Genomic DNA, 26,120 nt, shown 5'->3' with positions numbered 1-26,120 from the left:
GGTCAGAAAAGAAACTGAAGGTCACCTGAAGGACAGGCTGTCCGCCGCCACCGGGGCTCGTTCTTGTCTTACGTATTTGTCTGTCGGAGCGACTCTTTGTACTGAGGGGCTAATGTGACACTAAAACAGGTGACTGAGGTCTCAATGCAAATGGAGACTGTTGTGGAAAAACCAAATGTTCTTGGAGATTAAAGTTGATTAAAATGTTTGCTTTGTGTCTGATTTAAGAGAAAAACTTGACTTTTTCAACAGGACTTTAAACAATCTAGCACTTAAAGAAATAGTTTTGTTTTGTCATTTATATTTTCTGTGGATACAACTACATTTTAATTTTATTGCATATTCTGACGATTAATCGCATATTAAAAAAAAGGTCAAATTTTGCAGAATTTTTATTTAACTACTCAAACCCTGTTTATCCAATATTAGAAATACATGAAGATAATTGAATCCTTTAAAAAAAACATTATATTGCATAAAATGTAATAACATAACATTCCTTTAGTGCTTGATCATTTGTAGCAAACGATGAATCTATAACTGAAAAAATACTAAATATGAAAAGCTCAGCCTTTTCTGTTTAGAGCTAATTGATTATTTTCTGTATTAAACAATTAACTGGACAGCAACAGATGATTAATAACTTTTTTGTCTGTTTTTCACAAACAGAATTGGAACCAAGTGAAGCTAAAACTATTCCACTTGAGTTCTATGCAGTACATATTTACAAATAAGATTTTTTTTTATCTTAAATGCAAAATGTATATGTTGTATTTTTACAGTTTTGGATTAATTGCTGCTCTGCGTTCTTTTAGAAAATTGCATTTTTTGTTCTATACTGTAAAAAAAATAGTTTAGGACTAAATTGTTTCATCATGATTAATTATTAATAATTTAATTGTAATAAGGAAAACAAATTTACTGCTTATGGGATATTTGAAGGGTCAAGTCTATATGGAAAAAGTAACAAATTGATTTGATCAATGCTATTAAATGTAAGAACTTCAAGACTGGAGAAAAAAAAGGCTCCTTAAAAGTAGACTGAAACATTATTTACAATTTTATTGTACAATTCTTATTACAATTGAATGCATAAAATACAGTACATTGTATAAAATATATTTTTTAATATTTAACATTTGTCTATCCCCTTCTTTTCTATAAATAAAAATCACAACAATGGAGTTGATGTGATTTTAAATGTTACATTAAAAGCTGTTTATCTGAGCAAACTGATGTAAAAACAATGGAGCAGGTCATTTAAGTGAAAGAAACGTGGAAATTAGAAACTATCTTCAGATGGAATAACATACATAATTAAACAGTAAATATTAGGATTTCACAAATATGAAAAACTAAAAAGGTGCTAAAAGCATTTTAACTTTGGTAAACGTATTTAGGAGGTGGAATAAAGCACATCAGGCTAATTAAAAGGAGAAAAAGAAGAGGAGAGAAGTCTTCCTCATTTTGCCTGTTTGTTGGATTTATTGAGGATCTTCATGAGGTTTGTGGACATAAAATACGGCTTCTGCAGGGATCCATCGTTACGCTCCAGATCCTCCACTGTGAGAACAACAGTCAAGTTTAATCAGCTACCTCTAATAAACAGCGCCCTCTACTGGTACTGAGTGTAACATTACAGTCTTAGAATAAATACATACATCAGTCCTCGAACAGTGAGCTTTACAGATCTTTTTTTTCTATCCTCTTTTCCACATCAGCCTTATTTATTACATTTGCAATTATTTTAAACATTTCATTGAATTAAATTATTGCCCTGATTGTAGATGCACTGCAAAAACAAATTTTTACCAAATATTTTTGTATAGTTTGTAGTACAAATATCTTACTATATTTGAAATAAGATCAAACTACCTTACAAGTAGTTTTTCTGCAAGACATAGGAGCTTGTTTTGAGCTAATAATTAATATTAATGAAAAAGTTCCACTGGCAGATTATTTCACTTACAGTGTGGCAAAACATTTAACGTTTTTATAATATTAAGGAATTATTTACTTAAAACAAGGTCCTATGTCGTACAGAAAAGTTGCTTGAAAGTAACATTTTGGCTGAAGTTTAATAAGATATTTGCACTAAAAAGTAGACCAAAAATAATTGGTAAGATTTTATGTTTTTGCTGTGTGCAGGCAGGATTAAATGAGAAGTTATTTTCTTTTAGCTAACCTAGCTAACTTAGCTTAACTCAACTCGTTTAAAAGAACAAACATTTTAATTTTCCCTCCTGTTTCTGATTTAGCTTCACACTACAGATCAAATTTGTACATTATTATTATTAGGTTGGCTAATCTAGTTTAGCTAAACTAGGTCAGCTAACTAATCTATCTAGGTTAGGTAAGGTTAGCTAGCTAGCTAGAGATATTTCTCTGTGGTAATGACTGATGGCGGTACAGTAGTGATGACTGTGTTATGATTGACGTTTACTCACAGAAGCAGAGGAAGAGCGTGTCGACACACATGTTGTACACGCTGAAGAAACCGTGAGCTATGAGGTAGCTACCAAACACCACAGTCTGAAACAACATCCACATAGATGGATAAATATAAAATGCAGCTGGATGTTTAATGATAGAAAATAGAGTGATTATCAGCTCACAATAATTGGCATCCAGTAGTAGTTGAGAGTTTCAGAGCGAAATGTGTCGCCTGGGAGCTTAATCCGTCCAGAGAAGAAAAAGAACGACAAAACACCTGAAGAGAAAAATAAACAACACTTAAAATTTTTAGTTCTTACACGGCCACATTATTTACTTACAATTCAGATTTCTGTAAAATATAAGAGCTTGTTTTAAGTAAATAATTCCTGAACAATGATAAAAAGTACGAGCTCCATTTATTTCACTTATATCATGGGTACAATGTTATAAAAAATAAAATCAATATTAGGGAGTTATTTTCTAAAAACAAGCTTCTATCCTTAAAGGTTACCTGTAGGTCAGTTTTGCCTTATTTCAAGTAAACTAAGTGTTTAAATGTGAAACTAAACGAAACTGCTTGATAAGATTTTGTGTTTTTGAAAACAGAATCCATGTCCTCACCTACTCCTCCAACCACAAGCAGTTTTCCAAAGAACAGCAGAACGTCGGTCACTTTATCGAGAACCACCACCCTGTGAGGAGGAAAAATAAGACCAGAACCGAGTCATAAACGGCTTCAGAGGATGGAAAGATCTGATGATTTTAACATGACTGCAGCACAAACCTTATGATATTTCTCATGAGCAGACTGAAAGCGTTTTTCGCTGAGACGCAGAAGTTCTTCCCATAAATAGCAATCTGACAAAAAAAGAAGAAATATTTAGGAAAAATAATGAGTTTGAACTGATTCAGGTTGTAGTGACAGATTGTTTCCTCACCATGATGTAGGCGTTCCTGTTGATGAACTTTATAAACTTCTCCAGACACCAGAAGCAGCATTTTAAGCAGCACAGTACAAAACGGGCACAAGGGTTTTGTGCCGCTGGAAACAAGACATTCAACTGTTTCAAGTCCCTCAAAAACAAAAGTCTGTTTCATACTTATGTAAAATTATCTATTTACAGCAAATGTTGCTCATCTTAACATTTTAAATCAGCTGGAAGAGACTTACATCTGGTCTTGTGGTCGATGTACTCCAGTATAATCCTCACGACTTGAACCACCGTCAGGATTAAAGAACCAAAGGCGAGGGAGCCAACATGGTACCTACAGTAAAGGTCAAACATTACAAATCCCAGTTTAAATGAGAATGTAACCAGCAAGGAGACATGGTGACCACAGCAGGACGCTAGTCAAGGTTTAGCACAGCAAAACATTTTGGAAAAATAAATCTAGCAAATCATAGAGACCTATGATGTCTTGAACGAGTTAAGATAGATTTATGGGCAACACATGTTTATTACATTTTTAACACCAAATTATTCTTAAATAATGAGATTTTATTCTGCTCAGCTCTGCCTCCTTCCAGAGTGAGCTGTTTTAGGATGTCCTGTCACTTTAAATCGGAATAAGCTGCTCCTGGCCACGCCCCCCCAACTCAACGTTTACACTCACAACTGAAAATGGCTGCAATCAGATGAGGAATTATACATCTTTGCATCTTTGAAAAGCATTAGTAGAGCCTCCTGCACAACCAACCAGAATGCAGCAAGTTCTTTCTGGATGGTAAGTTGTCAACAACAAAAAAACTTGTCTTTTCCAGCAGCCATTGTACGGCAGTAAAACCAGCTGACCAAACGTGCTGGAGCTTTTCTTGGATTGCTAGGTAACAGCGCAGTGCTCCACGGACAGATTATTTCATTTACAACACAGAAAAAATGTCTTGTTATAAGTAAAATAATATGCTAGTGGAAGTATTACTTTTTTGGAAATTAATATTAAGGAATTATTGACTTAAAACAAGTCAGTAATTTTTATCAAGACTTTTTATATGTTGATAAAAAGTTACTTGCAAGTTATTTTTGTCTTATTTCAAAGGTTTTAAGGAACTAGACCAAAGATACTTGGTAAGATTTTGTGTTTTTGCACTTAAGGGAAAGTTTTTAGTTTTGGTTTTACTAGGTTCTTGGGACGCCCTGTGCACCTTAGCGCTCTGAGTGGTGAGCCATGTTGCCAAATAAAAACAAAACCAAAAAAAAAAGAACAGTTTCTGGGTTCACAGCTTAACCTTTAAATAAAAAAGATTGTAAAACCTGATTAAAACATCAGATGGAGCTTTAATGTTTCTTTTACTTTAGAGGAATAATAATCATTTTAATGTCGCTAAACTATAAATGAAAGGATTATTTAGATCACATAAATCGCATAAATCTAAATAACTGAACTTAAACTCTTGACATTACCTGAGTGTTCGCATAAAGCTGGCGCCCACTGGAAACATGGGGATGTCGTCCGGCTTGCTGAAGGCCCAGTAGTAGGAGGCGAAGGCCCCGGCCAGCGTGCACTGCCCCACGGCGATGACGAAGTTCACACACCAGAGGAAGGCGATCGCGTTGTAAATCTGCAGGTTGAACATGTTCTTCTGGAAGAGACCTTCCTCGTTATAGTTGATGAAGATGCAGCTGGCTGTAGGGCACTCTGGGTAATCTGATGAATTGAAAGTCTGACAGCAAGCCACAGAGAAGTTAGTGATGAAATTATCCCTGTGCTGAAAACGTATGAGGTCATGGTTCAACCTGAGGGTCACAGGTCACGTTGCCGGTGATGCTCGTACAGCCGCCGTACGAGTGATTTAAAGGCACCACCTTGTAGATGGGCTGTCCTGACGTGGCCAAGTATCTGCAGATCCCAGTTCAGCCAAAACAAACACTGGAGCCCAACAGTCAGAGCTGGGCAGTTACTAGTTACATTTACTCAATTACATTTACTGGAGTAACGTTTTTGAAAATGTTCTTTTAGTTATATTGTTATTAAGTGTACTTTTTAGTTTTTCTTGAGTAATTTTATTATGAGGTATTTCTACTCTTACTTGAGTAAATTTTCTGGATTTTCTACCCACTGAATGAAAAACTAACATGTTTAAACCAAAAATTTACCACAAACAGACACAAACCTGCAGTTTTTGTTAAAGTTCCATAAGTTTTATACTGAAAGAAACTGATTTGGAAAAATTTTATTTTACCTGATTTTGATACTTATATGAATTATTGTAATTTCCATCCTTAAAACACCAAAATTTCCATGTAACTTTATATTTTGTTCTGTCTGATTATGTAATTTTTAAATATTAAATGATTGATAATTTGATAAGTTACTGAGTATTTGAGCAGACGTTTTACCAAATACTTTTTTACTATTACTTGTACAACCTTTGGATACTCTGCCCACCTCTACTAACAGTAGTCAAAGGGGGGTAGGGTATACAAAAATTGTACTCAAGCAAAAGTAGAACTACTTCAACATATTTTTACTCAAGTAAAAAGTAACTGTCCAAGAAATTACTCAGGTAAAAGTAAAAAGGTCTTCTCAAGTACTGATCTAAACATCAATCATTCAATATTTTAAAATTATATCATCAGACAGAACAAAATGTAAAATAGAAATTTTGGTATTTTAAGGATGAAAATGAAAATAAATATTTAGGGCTGAAATGATTTATCGTGATTAATAGATTATTTAGTGAACTAATTTAGTAATTGATTAATTGTTAGCTTTAGTAAAGCTAAAGGATACATTGCGGTGGCGCCCCAGTAGGAGACGCAGACCAGCAGCAGAGCAAATGTGACCAGAGGGAACGCCAGGGAAGACATCATGTGACCAATCGCTCTGCAGGTTATAAACAGGAGTTAACATCTCAAAAACAAACATCCTTATTAAAAACAACATGTTCTGTTTCTGCATCTTGAATCAAAGCGGCTCAGTCAGCGATTTTGTTATTTTTGTTATTAGCTGCGTTTCCATTACAAATATGCGCAAAACTTTAACATTCCACTAATGTAAAAAAAAAACAAAAAACAATTTCACAAATGTGCTGTTTCCATTAAATAAGAAATGCAATTTAATAAATAAATAAAATTTTTAAAAAATCACACATGAATAAGCTTGCCCATGCGATTCATGCTAAAAGAAACTTGCTGTGCCGTCTTTTTAATCGACACTGCCAGGTTTCTATTAAGCAGATTTATTTTAGTAGTTCCAATTTGAACTAGTAAAATGTGTAACATGTTTTATTTTAACAATGTTACAGATATTTGTGAAGTTTGTCAAAATCTACTTATTTATTCTTTAAATTTGTTTTGTTTGGTCAACAAGTTGTTTCTCCAGACATTTATCGGAGTTTTAATTTCTGTTACGCTGCTCTTGGCAGTTAGTGGTTACCATAGCAACCGGTAACTGACAGCTCCGCCCCCTTTTTTTCTGTTGCCATCGGTAACCGTGGTACGTAGTAGGATCAGCTCTGTGTTTTCTTTACAAATTTGATCTTTTAACATATATTTTAGACAAAATGAATCATATACAGTGTCACATGAGTAATTTTGCCATGTTTTGTGTATGTTTTTATCTGTTATTATTAATGTTGTCCGTTTGAACTATGTTTGATTTTAAAAATGCTAACTGCTGCCAACTGCTCATTGGGAGCTATTGCTTTGTAGTTTGTTTAGGGTTATTTATTACATTTTAATTAATGTATAGGGGCAGAAGCTGTTAACCATCTTGATTTCCTCTTTTGTTAAGAGTAAATACACTAAACCTGAATGTGTCCGTCATGAAGTCGACCTATTAGGCCTGAGACGAACAGACGGGTTACAGATGGTCAATGGAAACGCAGCTACCGACAGTCACCCAGGGCAGCAACAGAAATGGGGCCCACAAGCACCAGGTAAAAAAATATAACTCCAGGTATACCTTGAACAGGTTTTCTGTTGCTTTTTGTCTCGCCATTTACTGCTTTCCAGTTGTGATCCGACTCACCTGCTGGACTCCTGAATGAGAGCGATCGCTATCAGGATTCTGGTTCTGAGGAAGATGAGGGTGAGGAGGATGATGGCTTCCACCACACAGAGGATTATCACTGAGGGTCAGAGAAATTATCCACACCAATCACTCATAACTATTCATTCAACAAACATCATTAATAAAAATGTAGCTTTTGCCCTGTAATTTGAAATCTGCTTTTTGTATATATTCAGGGAATCTCATTTTAAAAAAGAATAAACAGAAAACATCTTTAAGGAGATAAAAAAAAATTCCTAACACTGCTGAAGAAAGTAAATGCTAGCAGTTAAAGCATATTAGCACCGCAACTAACAATTATTGTCATTTCTTCCAGACTTTTCCATCAGTTTTTTGATCTCATCAGGTTCCTATTGACCCAAAACCTCAACAATTTTCTTAAAATTTCTTAGAATTAACTGAAAACCCAAAACACATTTGGATTGACAACAAAACTAATCTTACAAATGGCCAGCCAGGTCTCCTGGACATGCAGATAAGTCTGAAAGTTTGTGGTGAATCCGACGTTAGTGATGCTTGCGGACTGTTGTTTGTAGTTAGCGTATTCCCAGTAGCAGTGCCAGATTCCTGTGTTGGAAAATTATCAAAACATCTTAAGAAGTGGAAGTTAACATTTAGAAAAACAGCTTGAAATCACAACAGCGATGAAAAAAACACTTTAAAATGTTGTTAGCCGTTAGCTGGAAGACAAAAAACTAAAAAATAAAAAATAGTGCTGCAAATATGAAAGCAGATGAGTTTTTACCGTAAGCGCCAGATGCCAGGAGTCCGATAATGATCAGCCAGATCATCACTGGAGCGATGAACCTCAGCAGCAGCAGGAACAGCAGACTGACCAGCATGGCTATCACCAAACCACTAAAACCAGTTAGACAAGACAGGAGCAGCAGGAAGAAACCAGTTACCAATGAGACAACAGGAGATCAAAGCTTAAAACATGAATTTATTTCAAGAAAAATACTTAATTCTCCTAAAGATTAATGAAGTGAACCAAAAAAACTGCAATTATTTTTTATTTTATTTCATTCTAGTTTTTATTTGTAATTTTCCAGTTGCATTATGTCCATGTTTTTATTACTTTATGTGTGGAAACTACAGAGGTTGTACTACAGCTGAAACGATTAATCGGATTAATTGTGACAAATTGATTATTATAAATAATTGTCAACTAATTTAATAATCGATTAAAGCACGTGTGTCAAACTGAAGGTCCGTGGGCCAAATCTGGCCGGCCGTAGCATTTTATGTGATTCTAGACTACACACTAAGTGTGCTTAAATATAATGCAATCAATCAAATCAATTCAATTTTTATTAATTTACTGCCAAATTATATCTTGGCAATTATTGAGGAAATTCACACAAAGTCAACAAATCCCAGCACTTTTTTGCACTAATACATAATTGGGAGTTTATTGCAGATTTTTCTCAAAAATTGTCAAAAACTTTACTTGTATTAAACAGCTGCCTCAGCATTAATTAATGTCAGATTATAGTCTATGATCCATATAGCCAGTAATAAAAGGTCGCATTTACCGTCATAAATAAGTGAAAATATTTCCAAATTAGTACCACAAACAAAATCCTGGAGGGGCTGAAATTAAATAATTTTATTTAATTTTAAGAATTTGTTGATATTTTAAGTTTGGTGAGCAGGTTTTATCAATACATTCTGGCACAACCGGGCCTTTAAAAGTATTAATGATTTTGATTTGGCCCAAAGATGAGTTCAACACCCCTGGATTAAAAACTCAAAAAAGTCCATTTGCTGACTGCAAAAATGACTGGGTGTTTCTGGAAACAGCTGAGACCCATATAGAAGTACAAAAATGTCCAAAATGTTACTTTTAAAGGGAACCTAGAATGCTAAACTTGCATCTATAAAGTGAAATTTTGTTAGTCTATCATAAAATCCACTGAAGCCTGTATTTATAAAGTGGTAAAATGTGAAACTGGTGCAGCTCAGCTAAAAACTCACACTAGAATCCACGGCCAGGATGATGCAAAATCTTCAAAGATCCGGAGGCCAACGTTTTTGACATTGAAGCTGTTGATTATGTCTCTAATGAGGAGAAATTCAAAGATAAGTTGCATTAGAGCTGCTCTTCTCTCAAACTCTGGATAAAAACTAAGACTTAACAAGAACTAAAGCAAGGACGACACGGCGGCGTTCGTCTAAACAGGAGTGACCAACAGTAGCTCTTCCAGGAGAGCTACTGTTCTGCAGCTTTTGGATGCATCCCTGCTGCAACAAACCTCAATTATATACAGGGCTCATACACTTTCCCACAGTAAAATTAGAATAGAATAGAATTCAACTTTATTGTCATTGCACTGTCACAAGTACAAGAAACGAGATGTAGTTTGCATCTATCTAGAAGTGCTCTACGAGATATAAATATTTATTTACAGATGTACAAGACTATGTATGTAGGGACTATAATATATATATATATATATATATATATATATATATATATATATATATATAAATTCAAGAGCTTTTCAAGTTCTTGAATTTGAAGAACTTGAAATTCAAGTTTTAAGTTCTTGAATTTCAAGTTTGAATCCCGAAGTATTCAAAAAATACTTCGGGATTCCCTTAAAAAAAATACTTCGGGATTTTTTTTAAGGGAAAATACTTCCCTTAAAATTATTTTTAAGGGAAATTTTGGTTTTTTAGAATTATATGAAGCTAAATTGGGGTCATAAAGTTCGCTATTTTTTTAAAACTGAATAAAGGAGATTTGAAAGTGGAAAATAAATTTGAAACTGAAAAAAAAAAAAGATTTGTAACTAAGAAAAATAGTAAACCGGAAAAAATAAAAATAGAAAAACAGGTAGTTTTTAATTTTTTTCAGTTTCAAACTCCTTTTTCATTTTCAAAACATTTTTGAGCAAATTTCATGGCCCTAAATTAGCTCCATATAACTCACCTGAGGCAAGTTTGCTAGTTTATTGTTGAAACTGAAAAAAATAAAGCTGAAACTTAAAAATAATTTTGAAACTGAAAAAGAAACATAAACTGTAAAAAAAATGAAACAGAATAAATTTTTAAAAAGACAGTTTGAGAGAAAAAAAAGTAGTTTTGAAGTTTTTCTCAGTTTCAAACTTTCGTTTCCAGTTTCAAAACAGACATTTTTGAGCAAACTTGATGGCCCTGATTTAGCCCCATATGACTCACCTGAAACAAGTTTAGTCTGATTTAACTTCAGAGAGAAAAAATGTGTTTGTGTGTTTTTATTAGATTTCTGAAAACATCTGGTTTCAGATACATAAAGTTAATCCAAATTTAGGCGTTAAATTGCATTTTATTACCAAACTGTGCAGTTTGAATATCAAGCACTTACAAGGACTGTACACAGAAATCAAGCATTTTCCAAACATTGAACAGACCTAATTGACATCCAAGCATTTTCAAGGATTTCAAGCAACCTGCTTCTTGTTTACCCTCTGCAGAGCTGAATTGATGTGTTTTGCATCTGAATTAGCAGTTCTCCAGGAATGAACATTTAACACACTACAGAGCCGTCACTACATTGTCCCATTTTTCCTCCGCTACACCTTCAAGCAGACATAAAAAACAAGACAAACTTTAAGAAGTCTCCTTTAATCATTAGATTAAAGTAGTAGACTCAAACTACAGCGCCTGAAACTAATAATAAGTTTTGTGAGGCGTTTAGCGGCTGGCATGCGTCCCTGAAGCCACCGCCACCCAGCTGCTACACTAAAGCCGACGAAAACTCACAACCACTGACCGTGAGCTGGTGATGAGGAGCAGGGAGGAGGCAGAGAAAAGCTGAGGTTTATCATCTGTTGGTGCTGCGAACATTTTAACGGTTAGCGGTTTGTGTCTTACCCAGTGCCGTTCTTGATGAGTTTCGCCGTCTCGTTAACCGAGCTCGGCAAACCTGGGGTGCTGGAGAAAGAGTCGGGGATTGAGCCCAGTTTCTGGATGTCGGGGAAACATCTCCCCAACGCTAAAAAAAGAGGAAAAAAGAGATTGATCTGAATTTCACAAAATGAAAACAAAACCTTTCTCTTTTAAAGTTGGTAAAAGTGGTTAATATTTAAACAAGAGCATGCAGTCATAACATTGTGAGAATAAAGTCGTAATATTGCCAGAATAACGTCACACTCATAAAAGTAAACTTATAATTGTCATATATTGAGGAATGTTGAGCATCTTGTGTTTATACTTTATATTTATCTTACTAATAAGGAAACACATGAGCTGAAGTGTTCAATACAACTTTAGTCTGGTTAAATTAAAACTTCATTCCTGTATTATTACTAAAAGTACTTTATTTTGGTAATATTATGACTTTATTCTCAAAATATTACAATTCTGTTCTCGTTATTTTGACTTCATTCTCGTATTACTGTGACTTTTTTCTGGTAATTTATGTCTGTTCTTATAATATTAAGACTTTATTTTCATAATTTCATAACTTCATTCATGTTATTTTAACTTATATGAGTTTATGCTCTTGTAATTGTGGCTTTATTCACATAATTCTATGACTTTATTCTTGTAATTTTCTCTTAATTACTGTAATATTCTTCTTTTTTTTATCTTTCTTAGCCTGACCTCATGAATAATCAAAGATTTTTCCTCACCTGAGGTTGTTGGTATGCTGAAGAAAGGACAGAGTTCTTTGTTCACAATTTCCGAAACACTCTAAAAATAAGATCATTTATAGTTTTAAATAAACTCTAATTCGGGTTTATGGTAAAACAGCAGCAACAAAAAGCTGTAGCTCACCAAATTGGTTTTTTGCAGGTCTAATGATGGAACGCATAAACTTTGGTTAAAAACATCCTTTGCTAATTTTCCAGGGATATAATCCAGAGGGCTGACAGCCCAGAAGGTTGAAGGACATTCTTTTACACAAATCTGTGGGTGAAAATAAAAGCTTTGTGTTAATTAAAGTGAATTCAGACAGCTGTAGAGTAAACATAAAGCTGGTGTCTGTACCTGTGTGGTTGGGCACTGCAACCCGCTCAGAGTCGCCACCAGAACGTTCGCAGATGAGGCACATTTCAGAATATCAAAGTAGAACAAGTGTGGTTTGTCTCTGGAGGAGAAAATCAGGTTTTATTATAAGATTTAAAGCTGCCATACAGTAATAACACTCCTGAATTGTTTTCACTTATTGTTGTTTTACAGATTACAATAAAGTTTAATGTATTTTCTTTAACTTCAAAGCAACATGCCAATACAAAGCATTCTACATGGTACACAGAAAAAAAAAGTCTGAAAAGTGTGACTTGTCTTTTTTGTGTTTTCAGTCAGAGGCTTTTTAGATTTGTTGCAAGACTGTCTGCTACTGGAGCTCCTTCCAAAAGTCAATAGATGATGTCATTACCTAATTTACATATTTGGTCACATGTAATCCAGGCAGTAGAAGAAAGGATTATCTAATTTGAATAAAAATACTATAAACATTTAGAACTACAATTAAACTTTATAAAACAATTGAATAATGGCAATTTTATAATGTAAATAAATACTTTGCGACAGAGTATTAGGGCCATAGTAAGACTTTTTTTTTCTTAATTACAAGAACAAAGCAATAATATTATGAGAAGTCATATGGGAATAAAGTCGTAATATTTCAAGACTAAATAATAATATGAGAATAAACTTGTATGAGAAAAAAGTCAGAATACAAGAATAAAAATGTAGTATAAGAATAAAGTCAAAATACTATGACTTTATTCTCGTAATTTTATGACTGTCGTAATACTACTTTCTTTCTTTTCTTAGTGTGGCCCTAGTACTCCGTAGTTCTACATAAATCAGTTTTGTATAATATCAAACTTTACTCAGTGAAAGGTGGTTCTACTGAGTATTACTGAAGAGATATATACAATTCCTTTTTATGTTTTTATTGGTGAGAAAATATTAAAAACTATCAGTTCTACTTCACATCTCTGCATTACTGTGTGTTGGTCTGTCACATAAAATAGATTGCAGATTGTGTTTGTAATGTGACAAATTTGGGAATGCTGCTGCATTATTAGAAAAATATCATGAAAACACTGAGGACCTACTTGTTGGGTCCATTGCCACAGAACCATCCGGTTGAATTCCTTGGAAAGAGGACATGTCTGGGATCTCCGTAGAGCCAAGCTAAAAGGAAAAACAAGCAAACAAATCAAAAAAAAATTTACTTATTTATCTACCAGGATAAAAACCCACTGGGATTAAAAACATCTTTATCAAAGGAGTCCTGGCAGAGAGACAGCAACACAAAAGAGAAAAAAAGACCAAAAAAAAAATCAAAGTTTGTTTAAAAGCACATCTAAAATCTAAAATTATTATCCAAAAAACGGAAAGCTTCATGTGGCTGCAGCGGGTTTGTTTTAATTTCCACAACCCAGCCACCAGGGGGCACTCCAGCTTGCACTTTCACGTCTTGACTAACCAGCTCCCAGTTTCCAGGTCACACATATAGTAAACAAAAACACAACTAGAACCAGTTCATACCTGGATTTATTATTGATTCAAAATCTGATCCTAAATCAAACCCCTGAGGTTTGTTTGTCTTCAACATTTTCACAGAGTTTTCCACCTTTAACAGATTTGTTAGCTAAAGTAAAGCAAATCCACCTCGATAATCAGTAATTTTGAAAAGTTTCTAGTGGAAATAAGGTCGTTGACACACATATTGTGGCAGCAGATAACCTGGTTAAACAGTGTGATGTGTTGACTCTAGATAGGAGAGCGAGCCCTGAGTGCTGGAATGAGATTGAGTTGCTGGCCGCTCAACGATGGGAAGTTTCATTCACAGATGAGAGGAAAACGCTTCAAAGAAATAAAGGAACTCAGTGTTTCCTATTATGTCCAAAACATACAACTCCAACATCTGTGAGTAAAACAGATACAGATCAGTGTAGCTCGCTTTTATGATTTTTAGAAACTATATTTACCTGTTTCCGTTCTGATCATTTTTGTTGTTTATTTATTTTACCTCATTAGTTTCATTCCTTTCTGTGTTTAGTTTTAGTTTATTCTTATCTCCTGTTAATGCGTTCAGATCTGGATTCCTTTATTAGTGTTTTCCTTTCTGTTTATTGTTTATGTTAGTTTCAAGTTTCGTTAAATTGTTTATCTTCCATTCTATACTTACACTGCAAAAACTCCAAACATTACCAAGTATTTTATGTCTTGTTTATACTGCAAATACATTAGTAAACTTGAAATGAGACGACAACTTACGAATAACTTTTCAACAAGAAATGGCAGCTTGTTTTAAGTTGATAATTCCTTAATGCTAATTTTTAAAAAGTACTAGCTTCACTGGCAGGTGAAGGGAAAATGTCTTGTTATAACTTAAATAAGATGCCAGTGAAACCAGTACTTTTCTATCAATATTAAGGAATTATTGACTTAAAACAAGCTCCTATATCTTGCTGAAAAGTTACTTGTAAGTTAGTTTTGTTTTATTTCAAGTGCATTAAGATTTTTGCACCGGAAACTAGACTAAAAATAGACTTTGTGTTTTTGCAGTACATTCTCTGCTTCTTCCTCCTCCTGTTGGTTTGTTCCCTTGTCCTCCATTCGTCCCATTGCCCTGTTGACTAATGAAACTTCCTGCTCCAGTTTCATGTCTTTCATTTCTCGTTAATAAATACAAAACCTACACAAAAAAACCTACAAAACAGCAGAAAAACCTCAGAAGAAGAAATGAGCACAACTTCCTTCTTCACAAAATGTAAACAAAAATGGAGTAGCATCAGATTTTAGTGGCTCTAGGTTTTCTCTTTTGTCTTTGGTAAAAATACTACGAGCCATTTCTCCTGCTAGCTCTAGACACTTTTGTTTGTTTTGGTTGTATTTACCCAGAATCCCCTGGGATTCCAGACCAGAGTTCAGTTTTTTGGTTCACATATTTCAAATGAACCAAACTTCTACACAAATGAACTAGTTGGATTAAAGTGAACTAAACTCGAATGAACCCTTAAAATACAGAGGAACCAACTTCATTAAGAATTTTTATTATATCTGGAGTCTTCAATTGACCACATCTTTGTTCCTCTACATTGGAGGTGTTAAAAGTGTGGCCCGGGGGCCATTTGTGGCCCTTGCTGTCAGTTTGTGCGGCCCCCAACTGCAATTCAAGAATGATTCAACTGCAAACTTTTTATTTTTAATCAGGGTGTAATTATAAAATTATTACTAACATAACTTTCTTACAATAAAAAATGTTAAGTACAACACAAAGTTTTTGTCTTTTTATAACCAAGCATTTATAATAAGTACAGACTTTTACTGACTTTGCTGTTCCTAAATCAGATTTTATTTAATTTATTAAACTTGGCTAAATACACCAAGTGTTTTGAAAGGAATCTTATCCTTATAACAGAATAAATTTGTTCGATCAAGACCGAAAGAATTTGAAAAGAATTTCATGAGACTGCGTTGAGAAAACAAAGTGTCTTCAGTCAGAGGTTTCTTTAAATTCACTGTAACACAGACTGCTACAGGAGATCTTTCCTGCCAGCAGCCATCACCATCTACAATAACTGTGAGGAATCTGAATTAATATGAGTTACAACAACATGTAAGTGTTAAGTGTAACAGTGGAGGTTCTGCCAGAAACTTTTGGATCTTTTGGTTTCACTCACCTAACATTCCTACGCCAATGTAGCCGAGGATGACGACCATGAACAGAATACAGCAGATTATATCCGTGCATCCTCTGAGGAGAAAATGTAATAATAAAATAAAGTCAGGAAGAATTTGAATATATCAGAGTAGAATAAAACAAAACATCTTAAATTTTCACCTTTTCTTTATGGGTCCATTAAAGGTTGGGTCAAACTGAGCCGGTTCACCTGGGAGCAGAAAACAGTCATTAAACATTAATCAGGGGACGTCACTGTTTATGGTCATTATCAAGTAAACAGTAGTAATGGAGACGTCATGAACTTTTAATCACTTTAAGGAAACAGACAGGAATATTTATCAGTATCTACAAATATGAAGAAAAAAAACAACTTCCTGTTGCTTTTTAAAATAAAGTGTTTCTTTGAGTTTTTAGGGTTAATAAATTACTGTGGAACTGAGTAAGGAAAACATTTTAAAGCATGACAGAATATCAATATTGTTTGGTAAAGGTAATTTTATTTATATAGCACATTTTCAGCAACAAGGCAATACAAAGTGCTTTACAGGAATTAAAAGGAAATACATACAAAATAACAAACCAAAGGAAAGAGCAAAAGAAGAAAAAAAAATGTATGTTGATCTAAAGTATGTAAACTGTGTGCGCCTGTTTAGGGTTAGTAGATAAGTATAAGTAAGTATCCTCTGGTCTAATTCCTTTTCTGGGTTGGAAGAATAGGAGTCTAAAAAGTAGTTGTTAAGATAGTTTTTCTGGGTTCTAAGTTTGTTCTAATCCCTGTTCTGGGTTGCAGTAATAGGAGTCTCTACAAAATAATCTAAAAATCAATCTAAGAAGTTTAATATTGGTCTAAATAGTGAGTACTCTACATTTTCTAAAGAAAATAAGCTAAAGAGTGACTAATAAACTATTATAAAAATAAATATTGAACTCTTAATTCATAGAAGTTTCAGTAGGTTTAGCTATGTAAATATGGGATTTGTTTCACAATTCAAGGCTAATGCTTATGCACACTTTTTCCTTCTACTCAACTTTTCAGCTCTCTGGACACACAGCTCTCTTTGGCCATGACCTTGTTAATGTTTCAACGACCTGGAAAATCAGCCATCATACTCATGACAGTCCAGCCATAACATTAAAACTTTAAAGGTTTTTTATTGACCTTACACAACAGTCAAACTGTAACGGCTGAGTTTTCATTTACTGTAAGCCAATACTGTAACTTATTTTTAACGTATAATTTAAGAGTTTTAGTTTTTGAACTGAATTTCCTGTTTTATTATGAGATCCACCATTAGAGGGTTTGTGAGGCGTCATGGTTGCTTCCTGGAATAAACAGAACGATGGCAGCGAGTTTCATATTTCTGATTTTACAGGAGCAGAGCATTTTAAAGAGCGCTGCAGTCACATGGACTGAAATTTTAATATCATTTGAATCTGGGACATACTTTCCAGATGAGTGAGAGTCACAAACATTTCCTGGTTTTAACAGAATAAATGAGAAAAGTTTATTTTAGGGAGGTAAGTTAGCTTCTCTCTCGCTCCTGACAGTTGGGTTGATGTGCAGGAAAAACCTGCTGAGTGAGTTTTTTCTCATACCAAATACAAGAAGGACTTGATAATCATTTCACAGCTAAACCAAACTCGCCGAACGTGTCTTTAGCAACAATATAAAAATCAACAGGTGAATATTTTCTCTGATTCATGCAAACACAGCTTCCAAAGGGCGCAGCGGTTCGCCACGTAGCTCAGCGACAGCAGGCGTTTCTTACTGCAGCTCGGCTGTAATTACCTCCTCTGGGACCGATTTGAATAGGAGTGAATGGAGACTGTGTCAACATTATTCTCAGAAATGTGCCAGAGGCTTCGAGTAGGATGCAAATACTGAACCAGGATGAAGGAAGTTCAGAGCAAACCAAGCAGGTGCAACCTGACAACATCTTAGATTCACAACTATAAGCAAACTTCTTAGGATTTAACCTGAAACAAATAGTTTTAAGCCTGATTGTCAGGGTCAAAATGTCACCACTGGGGAGAAAAGTCGCAAAAGACATTTGTTAGAATTTCCTGTAGTGATTCTTGGAAGAGACTTGATATTTGCTTTGTAGTTGGGAATAAACTGGCTACTTATCCAGTCAGTTTTACCTCAGAAAATATGAAACTTTTTGGAAACCAGAGATTTTTCTGATGTCTTTTCTCAGTGACCAAGCTAACGGCTACAAATACAGGCTAATAAAAAAAATCTCTTTGTTTTCTACTTCAAAACAAACACAGTAGCAACATTTAGTCCTGTCACGATAACACATTTTGCTGGACAATAAATGATTGTCCCTAAAGTTACTGCGATTAAAGATAATATTGTCGTCTTGAGATGATTTTCAAGTAGTATATTGATAATGGTATAATAATGTAAGTTTAACTTATCAAAGACTAATGAACTAAAATTAAATTTTGCAACACAACCAATAAGATATAACAAAAGCTATAAATAAAGTGGATTAAGAAGTTGTAAAACCAAATAGTGTGGTTTTTTTCACAAATAATTAGGAGTCACACTCCGCCAGGTATAAAAAATAAAAATAGAAAAAATGAGCAAATCCAGTAAGCAGATTTGCATGAAATCCACTTACTGGATAGTACCAAAAAAACAACAACAAAAAAAACTAATTTTACTACAACTATGATACAATTTTATATACAAGCCAGCCATATTGGATTGGAGATAAAGGTTGGTGATGTTCTGTGACTTTTCCCACATTGAACAGATTGTTCTTATTTTACGTCATACTGAGCTGACAGCCATTTTGGTAGGTATCAGTAACTAGCTGTCATGACAGTTGCTATAGAGTTGCTATGACAACAATAAAAGAAACCCACAAGCTTAGAAACTAATTCTCACCTCATTCCTAACTTATTAATCATTTCAATACATTACAACTACTTGAGTAATCTACCCACCTCTGTGTAAAACTAAGATAAATATTAGTGATATGTACTGTAGTACTTGCTGCCCATGTAGCTAAATTATTAACTAATTTATTAACTAACTAATGTAGCTTTTATCTGCTAGCCAAGATAGACATGTAGCCTACGTGTTTGTCACTATATGAACTTACTCTGCCGGTCACCAGAACCGCGTTACTCGCATAAAACATTGATTTTATGCATCTATAGATTTCAGGCCTTGAAGTTGGATTTTGAGGTCGGGATTGAGAAACAGAATACAACCTTTTATGAAGAATACTGTAAAAAAATTTAAGCTACAAACTTGGAAACTTTAAATTTCTGAATTAAAATTATATGCATAATTATTTTTCAACCAATCAAGTGATCAAGAATGTTTTGCTTTGTGCTTAATGTTATCAGAATTACTAAAAAAAAGTCACGGTATGGTTTTAAAACGGCCCTAATCAATGAAGGAAGTTAATTTTGATTAAAGTAGCACAAGTTCTGTTTTATTCTCTGTTTAAGGTCCATAAAGAAGATAAAGGAAGAAGTAAAAAAAACAACAACCCATAAACACTCTGAAAAAACTAAGAGGATATAATTAAAAGTCTAAACTTTTCCACTGACGTTGCTTTTCGCACGGAGTTTCAAATTTCAGTTCTGCACACAGTAAGGCGTGTGCTTAGAGCAAACAATGACACTCGTTCACCGTGTTCCCGGATAAAAGGATATTTAGGTTTTTTATGTCCTTGTAAAAGCCAGAGAGAAAAGCTTTAAAACCTGCGGACTTTGGATGTTAAATGGTCAAACTGCAGAGCATTTTTACAGCTTAAATCAGAGATCAATGACCTTCACTGAGGAGGAAAGACTTGAGTTTCTAGTTACAGAAATGCTAAATGTGTGTAAAGATTAAGACATTTGGGAAAATAAGCCTCTGATTTAAGGACAGAGGATGAACAAGTTTATCAAACCAAGTTGATTTAAATATTGTCATAAAAGAAACCAATGTGAGATTAGTGTTACTTCCTCCCATGTAATAACAAATCTTTTTACAGACAGAATAATAACTCAGCTTATATAACATATATCATCCAACATGCTAGACGCTTAGAAGCAGCTTTAACATTTTTATTGTTTTATTCTTCATCAAGGCTCAAGTCTGAGACTTATTATGTACATTTTGCCGCCAAATCTTCAAATTGTGTTTCAAAAATCTCCTTAAAAAACACTTTGTGATATCCAATTATTCATGGTCAATCAAAGAAAATAAAAAACAATAAACTCTTATTATTTCCTTGTTTTTTCTAGAAAATTTCAAGTTTTTTGGCAGAAATCTACAAATATTAATACAAAATTTTTAATCTAAATTGGCCCTAATAGACCGTTTTACTGATCACCACCTTTTTAAGAGTCAAAATTTAAATCTAGAACAGCAGATATTTGGAGACCGAAATGCCTGGACTGGATCTGTCAGTCACATTTTGATAGAAAGCTTCTAATTACTGCACTAAAAATACTGATTTCCTAACAATACAACTTTAGAAATGTGTATACGTTTTGGCCTCTTAGGTAAAATAAATAAAACTTAAGTCTTAAAAGCTTCAGGAGGAGGAAATTAACCCTTGTCTGTGTTGTTTTGTGCTTCAGCTAGCTGTGAAAAAGTCAACAGACTCTCCCTGCAGGTAAATATCCAGGTGTAATTAATGCATCTTTTAATACCTTATGAAAACAGAAAAGATTCAGGTGACACCTGAAATAACTTCAACTCATCAAACACATTTTGTATGTAAGTTTAGAAACGCTCAGAGTATTAAATTTAGCATTAGCTGCAGCAGAAAGGAGAAAAGAAAATCCATTTTTATGTCTTAAAACACCGCTGGTAGATGGCAAAGGATAAATTAGTTTAGTTATTTTCTGTAATTTGGAGCCATTTCCTGTTTAAATCCTGCATGGACAGTAAATAATCTAACTGGAAATTTTGCTGAAACTGCAAAGAAAGTACGTTTATATCGCAACATGGTTAATATAGCTAATGATTCGAGAAATGTAAGCTTAAAACAGCATCTAACGTAGATTAACATTTTAATGATTAGACTGGTTAAACTGAAGAAAACCTGAAAAGTCTTCCAGTTCTTTCACTTGGATTGATGTGTAGATAGTTTGGAGATTAAAATCTCCAAATATTTCAATCTAAATCTGCAAAACAGAGAGAGAAATAAGCCAAAAATATCTCCCACTTCACAGATATGCAACGCTAATTTCTCTTCTGTAGGCTGAATTGATTTTTTCTTGAGACGTTTTCCACCTATGTGGGTTGTTTTTGTTGTTGTTCTTTATTTTTAAATGCAGATATATTTAAAGAATCAGTTTCCAGAGAGATGCCTTAGAGGCCGCATCATTGGTCAGCTTAAAACATTTCTTCCTCTAGTAAATGTTTGATCCTCCCTCTGTTGTCCTGTGAGTTTTAATAGAGGATCAAAGTGCAGCGAGATGCCTTAACTTTATACGTTTCTGTCTCATCCTTCCTGCAAACAGATGTCCTAAGGCTTCAGGGCTAAGTTACAAACGCTTTGTTGAGGTTTTAATAAGCTGGTTTGTGTTTTCTGACCTCTGATTGGCTAATAACAGCAGCACAGCTGCACATCAATTCAAGCTGGATTCATAAAAACACCTGTTGGTGTCTGAAAATTGAGCTTTCACTGCAAAAACACAAAGTATTTTTGGTCTAGTTCAAGTGGAAATATCTTAGTACACTTGAAATAAGACAAAACTAACCTAAACAAACTTTAGGTTAGTTTAGAGCAAGATATAGGAGCTTGTTTTGAGTTGATAATTCCTTAATATTGTTGAAAAGGTTCTAGTTACATATGAAATAATCTGGCAGTGAAACAAGACATTTTAACTTTTAATAAAGGAAAAGGTGTTAGTTCCACCAGTAGATTGTCAACTAGAACTATTTAATCAAGATTAAGGTTGAAATGGAAAGGTTTTGTTGTTGTTTATTTTTGGAAATTTCTTAGACTAATCACAAAGTTTCTGAGTCTTTTCTAGAAAATTGTCAACTTTTCAAATTCAGTGATTTAAAGATTTTTTTCTAGAAAATGTCTAAGATTACTGTAATCTCAAAATTTCAATTTTTTAAACAAATTTTCAACTTTTCAAACTCAATAAATTCCTGGGGTTTTTTTATAGAAAATGTCTAAAATTAATCTTTTTAGTAAAATTTCAACTTGCCATACTAATTTCCAGCTTTTTTCCTAAAATAATCTCTTAATTTCTTTTTGTTTTTTAGTAAATTTTCAACTTTTCAAACTCAATAATTTACTGTTTTGTTTTTTTTTATAGAAGATTTAAAATTAATCTCATCATTTCCTTGTGTCTCTTTTCTTTTTTTTTTTTAGACAATTGGAGATTCTTGGGTGGAAATATACTTTTTTTAATCTTTATGCAATATACTGTCTATAGATTAATTTAGCACAAATGGATAAAAGGTTAAATTAAATATATGTTTAGTATTATTGTGATCCACAGCCTGTGATCATTTTACTTTAAATTTCTTTCAAACTATTGCAACCTGCCTTTTGAATTTATAATCTAATCTGTAGTGACTATTTTTGCATGACAATTGAGGAGATTAATATCCCTGCTTTTATTTTACCTGGCAGAGTGGATACTCTTTATTATAATGATCATTTAAATGCATACTGTATCAATAAGAGGATTCGTTTATGTTCTTCCAATTAAGGAGTTGGTTTATTACAGTCCCTATGGCAAGCAGTTTTCTGCATGGTCAGCATTGAAGGCCATATTGTCTTTGAGAGGGTCCAGCAAACATTCCAGACAGGACTGGCAGCAGTGTTTACCACTTTCTACATCTTCAACCTCCAGTATCAACATGAGGCAGCCAAGACTTTGGAGTTCATTCAACGGTAAAACCATTCCTATAATTTTTTCACAATGAGCAAAATATAATGACATGGTTTTAAAGTTTTAAAGCAAGTTATGATTAACATTTGACAAAGGCGGTGATGTTTTCTCTTTACATAATTAAAAACAGGATAATTTTTCCACATTAAGTAAAGAAAGCTTTACAAATTGTACCTGCTGTCTTCAGAGCGCCACACTATTTATATTCTCCAAAATTTTCCCATTTTTGATTGTGTTTTTTAGTCGCTTCATCGGGATTAACCCAGAAAGCCGGTCATGGGCAGATGATATCCAAAAAGACAGGAAAGATCATTCAAAAGAAAAAGCAGACAGCGAATGCGCAGGTTTCCACCCTCATCAAAAACCTGATGGACTTTGAGTGGCATTTCATACAGGTTAGTTGTTCTTTTTTCTTTCTTTGAAATATTTCTGTTTCCATATCATTTAATTATAAATTATAAATTATATTGTCTTATCTTTTTCCATGCTGGACGGTGCCTTCATGTGCATATGCAAAGAAAGGTAAAATGCTGGCAGCTACAGACGCGAATATTTTACCGTTCTTTCACAGTATCAATACTGTAGTTGCTTTAACGGTAATCTACTGTCAGAATAAATTACGGTACAGCTACTGTGCATTTACAGTCATTTTGGTCAAGTTAAAGGGAATTCTTTAATTAGATTGCATTTTTGGAGAAGAGAAGATAGCAACACATTAAATGTGAACACACTAAATATGAAGGTGAGAATGCGGTCCTGTTGAAACTGCTGCTGCTCAGTTTTAGTTCCCCATCTCACCTTCTGTCTTGGGCTTTTCTGACAAATCATTCTGTTCTTCTCTCTGGTTAAAAAAACAAGCAGCTACCAAATCTAATAAAGTGTCAGTATTTCACAGTGGTGGGATGTGACTGTACTTAAGTACATTTTTATGTATCTGTACTTCACTTAAGTAGATTTAATGGTGGGTACTTTCGACTTTTACATCAAGTATTTGTACTATTTGTACTTTCTACTACACTTCTATTGACTCTTTGTAGCTGCGTCACTTAATCACTCGAGGCGCCATGATGGTCATCGGAAGTGAGGGATGGGAGTACTGAACAGAGCGACTGAAATTGTTTTCCCAAATTGTTTTTGCCAGTTTATTCATGGTTTCTACTTGTTCGAGTGAAGCTAATTTGTCTGTGAACGTAACACACCTGAGTGGGCCTCGTAGACGGCGGTATTTACAAAAGTTGGAAGCAGCTAGCTTAGAAACCGACCCGTACCTCCTGCTTCCTGTCGTGTTTATAAAATTACCGAGTCCACCTGAATTCACACCACATGATTTATATCACCATGTCATAAACAGCGTTTCCCCTTAGACCAGAGCAGCAAAGATGAGAAGCTACCAGTTTTTTTCCGTACATGCTAGGCTACACTGTTTCCATGGTTACTGATGGTTAGACTCCTACTTCTCCATAATGCGATATTTGATACGTTTCTAATAACACTTTCTAATAAAGTATATGAACGTTAATCTTCTTACCTTGTAAAAAGTGTTCGCTGAAAATCCGCGATCACACCACGGGCTGACGGTCATTATGATTAACGGTTTGTTATCCATCGCCGCCATCTTTCCTCATTAAACGTTATACAATAAAATCACAAGTTTGGTTTCTATGCTTGTCTGTTGGGGCAGCTGACCGCGCAGCATCCCGTGACCAGCTTTACTGCGAAATAAACTAAATAAAAGCAATATTAGGCTGCCAGATGTGCGTTTCTGACAGGCTTTACAGAAGCGCATTGGTTATTTTGACGTCCGTCATGGCGGAGCGGGCGGTTGATCGAAGAGAGTGACGTCACGTGCAAAGGGTCAATAAAGCGTTGCGTTAGTTACATCCACGTCGCTTTGCGCTTTTTTGATTTGTTAGTTTGAAAGTAATCAATGGCGAGAGAACAGGTCCACCGAACCACTGCAAAGCGGGAAAGTACCGTTAGACCCTCATTCTAGAAGAGCAAGGCGGACACTTTGTACAAAATAGACCACTGCGTATTTGCTTATTGTGAGGGAATGCGAGATAACGTTCAGATGAGGCTCGTTTGTCAGCCTCACTGACAAACGAGCAGGTATTAAACATATTTTTAATTAGACCCACATTTCTGCATTAAGTTTTTTTACTGCTCTGTAATCTAATCAAATGTTCTGTTTTCATTAGCTGTAAACTAGTCATCATTACAATTTGTGGGAAATTAATATGCATGATATTAATACATATCATACATGTATTAATGTATGATATTAACACATTAATACATGTATTAATGTGTGATATTAATACATTAATACATGTATTAAGCTTACTCACAAGAAGAAAGTTGTGAGCTGACTTACTTAAGTATATGAACTCTTCATAAATATTCAAATTTATTGAAAATGACTAAGGAATGCTAGAGTGACGCAGGTCATCCCTGAAATCACAAATCTAAATTTAAACTGTCAGAGAGTAAACACATTAAAATTGCTTTATTATTTGCAGCACTGTTCATTAAAACGGCGCATTGCTGATGTATTAAAATAAAATACGAAACGTACACTTAATTATATTATATTAGCCATTAGGTAATACATTTAGCAAGCGCTTTAACTTTTAATACTTTAAGTTGTTTTTTTTTAAAGCCAGTAATTTCTTACTTTTACACAAGTAAAAATGTTATTGTGGTACTTTAACTTTTACTAGACTACATTTGTGTCTGTTTATTTGTACTTTTACTTTAGTACATTGTTTGAGTACTTTCTCCATCACTTCTGTTTCAATCCAAACAATAAAAAACAATTTAGTTTTCTGCTATGTAAATTAAAATATGATTACTTTCAGTTACATGCTCCGAACATTATACCGTGTGAACCTGCCCTGAAAAGACGCAGTCCGGGGAAACTAACGGGCGATGCCGACTCACCGTAGCCGGAGTCCGGCCCGTCCTCTTCTTTTTTCCCCATATTCCTCCGCCTGCCGTCCTCCGGTGCTCCCGCTCCGAACAAAACCGCTAAACCGGACAAAACAAGACGCTAAAACTGGACTAAAAGTGGCTCCGCTGCGTTCGAACAGACCATGGTAACTAAGTGAAGAAATCTTTTCCTTCCTGGCAGTTCTAACTACGCGGTGACGACACAAACGCACCTGCT

At 34.3% G+C, this 26,120-nt stretch overlaps 1 protein-coding gene across 2 annotated transcripts; it reads right to left on the bottom strand.

Annotated features, from left to right (window-relative positions):
* Nucleotides 1–1,047: 1,047 nt before the first annotated feature.
* On the bottom strand, nt 1,048–26,110 carry slc44a4 (solute carrier family 44 member 4). 2 transcript variants are annotated; one of them, XM_023344929.1, is made up of 23 exons: nt 25,895–26,110; nt 16,244–16,292; nt 16,083–16,156; nt 13,506–13,584; nt 12,427–12,526; nt 12,214–12,345; nt 12,069–12,129; nt 11,308–11,428; nt 11,207–11,212; nt 9,427–9,510; nt 8,195–8,307; nt 7,894–8,016; nt 7,408–7,507; nt 6,169–6,261; nt 5,172–5,274; nt 4,839–5,098; nt 3,608–3,702; nt 3,375–3,478; nt 3,221–3,294; nt 3,058–3,128; nt 2,616–2,710; nt 2,448–2,532; nt 1,048–1,563 (listed from the first exon to the last, which is right to left on the bottom strand). In XM_023344929.1, exons 1-23 carry the CDS (start codon nt 25,932–25,934, stop codon nt 1,463–1,465), a joined length of 2,163 nt encoding a protein of 720 aa, XP_023200697.1. In that variant the 5' UTR covers nt 25,935–26,110; the 3' UTR covers nt 1,048–1,462. The 2 variants fall into 2 exon arrangements, with proteins under 2 accessions (XP_023200697.1, XP_023200698.1); XM_023344930.1 differs by lacking the exon at nt 11,207–11,212 and having other exon boundaries at nt 25,895–26,109.
* Between the last annotated feature and the right edge of the window lie 10 nt (nt 26,111–26,120).

Source organism: Xiphophorus maculatus, chromosome 13 (genome assembly GCF_002775205.1).
Source record: "Xiphophorus maculatus strain JP 163 A chromosome 13, X_maculatus-5.0-male, whole genome shotgun sequence".
Taxonomy (NCBI): Eukaryota; Metazoa; Chordata; class Actinopteri; order Cyprinodontiformes; family Poeciliidae; genus Xiphophorus; species Xiphophorus maculatus.
The sequence above is the reverse complement of the archived record's forward strand: the minus strand, read 5'-3'. Positions and strand labels throughout refer to the sequence as shown.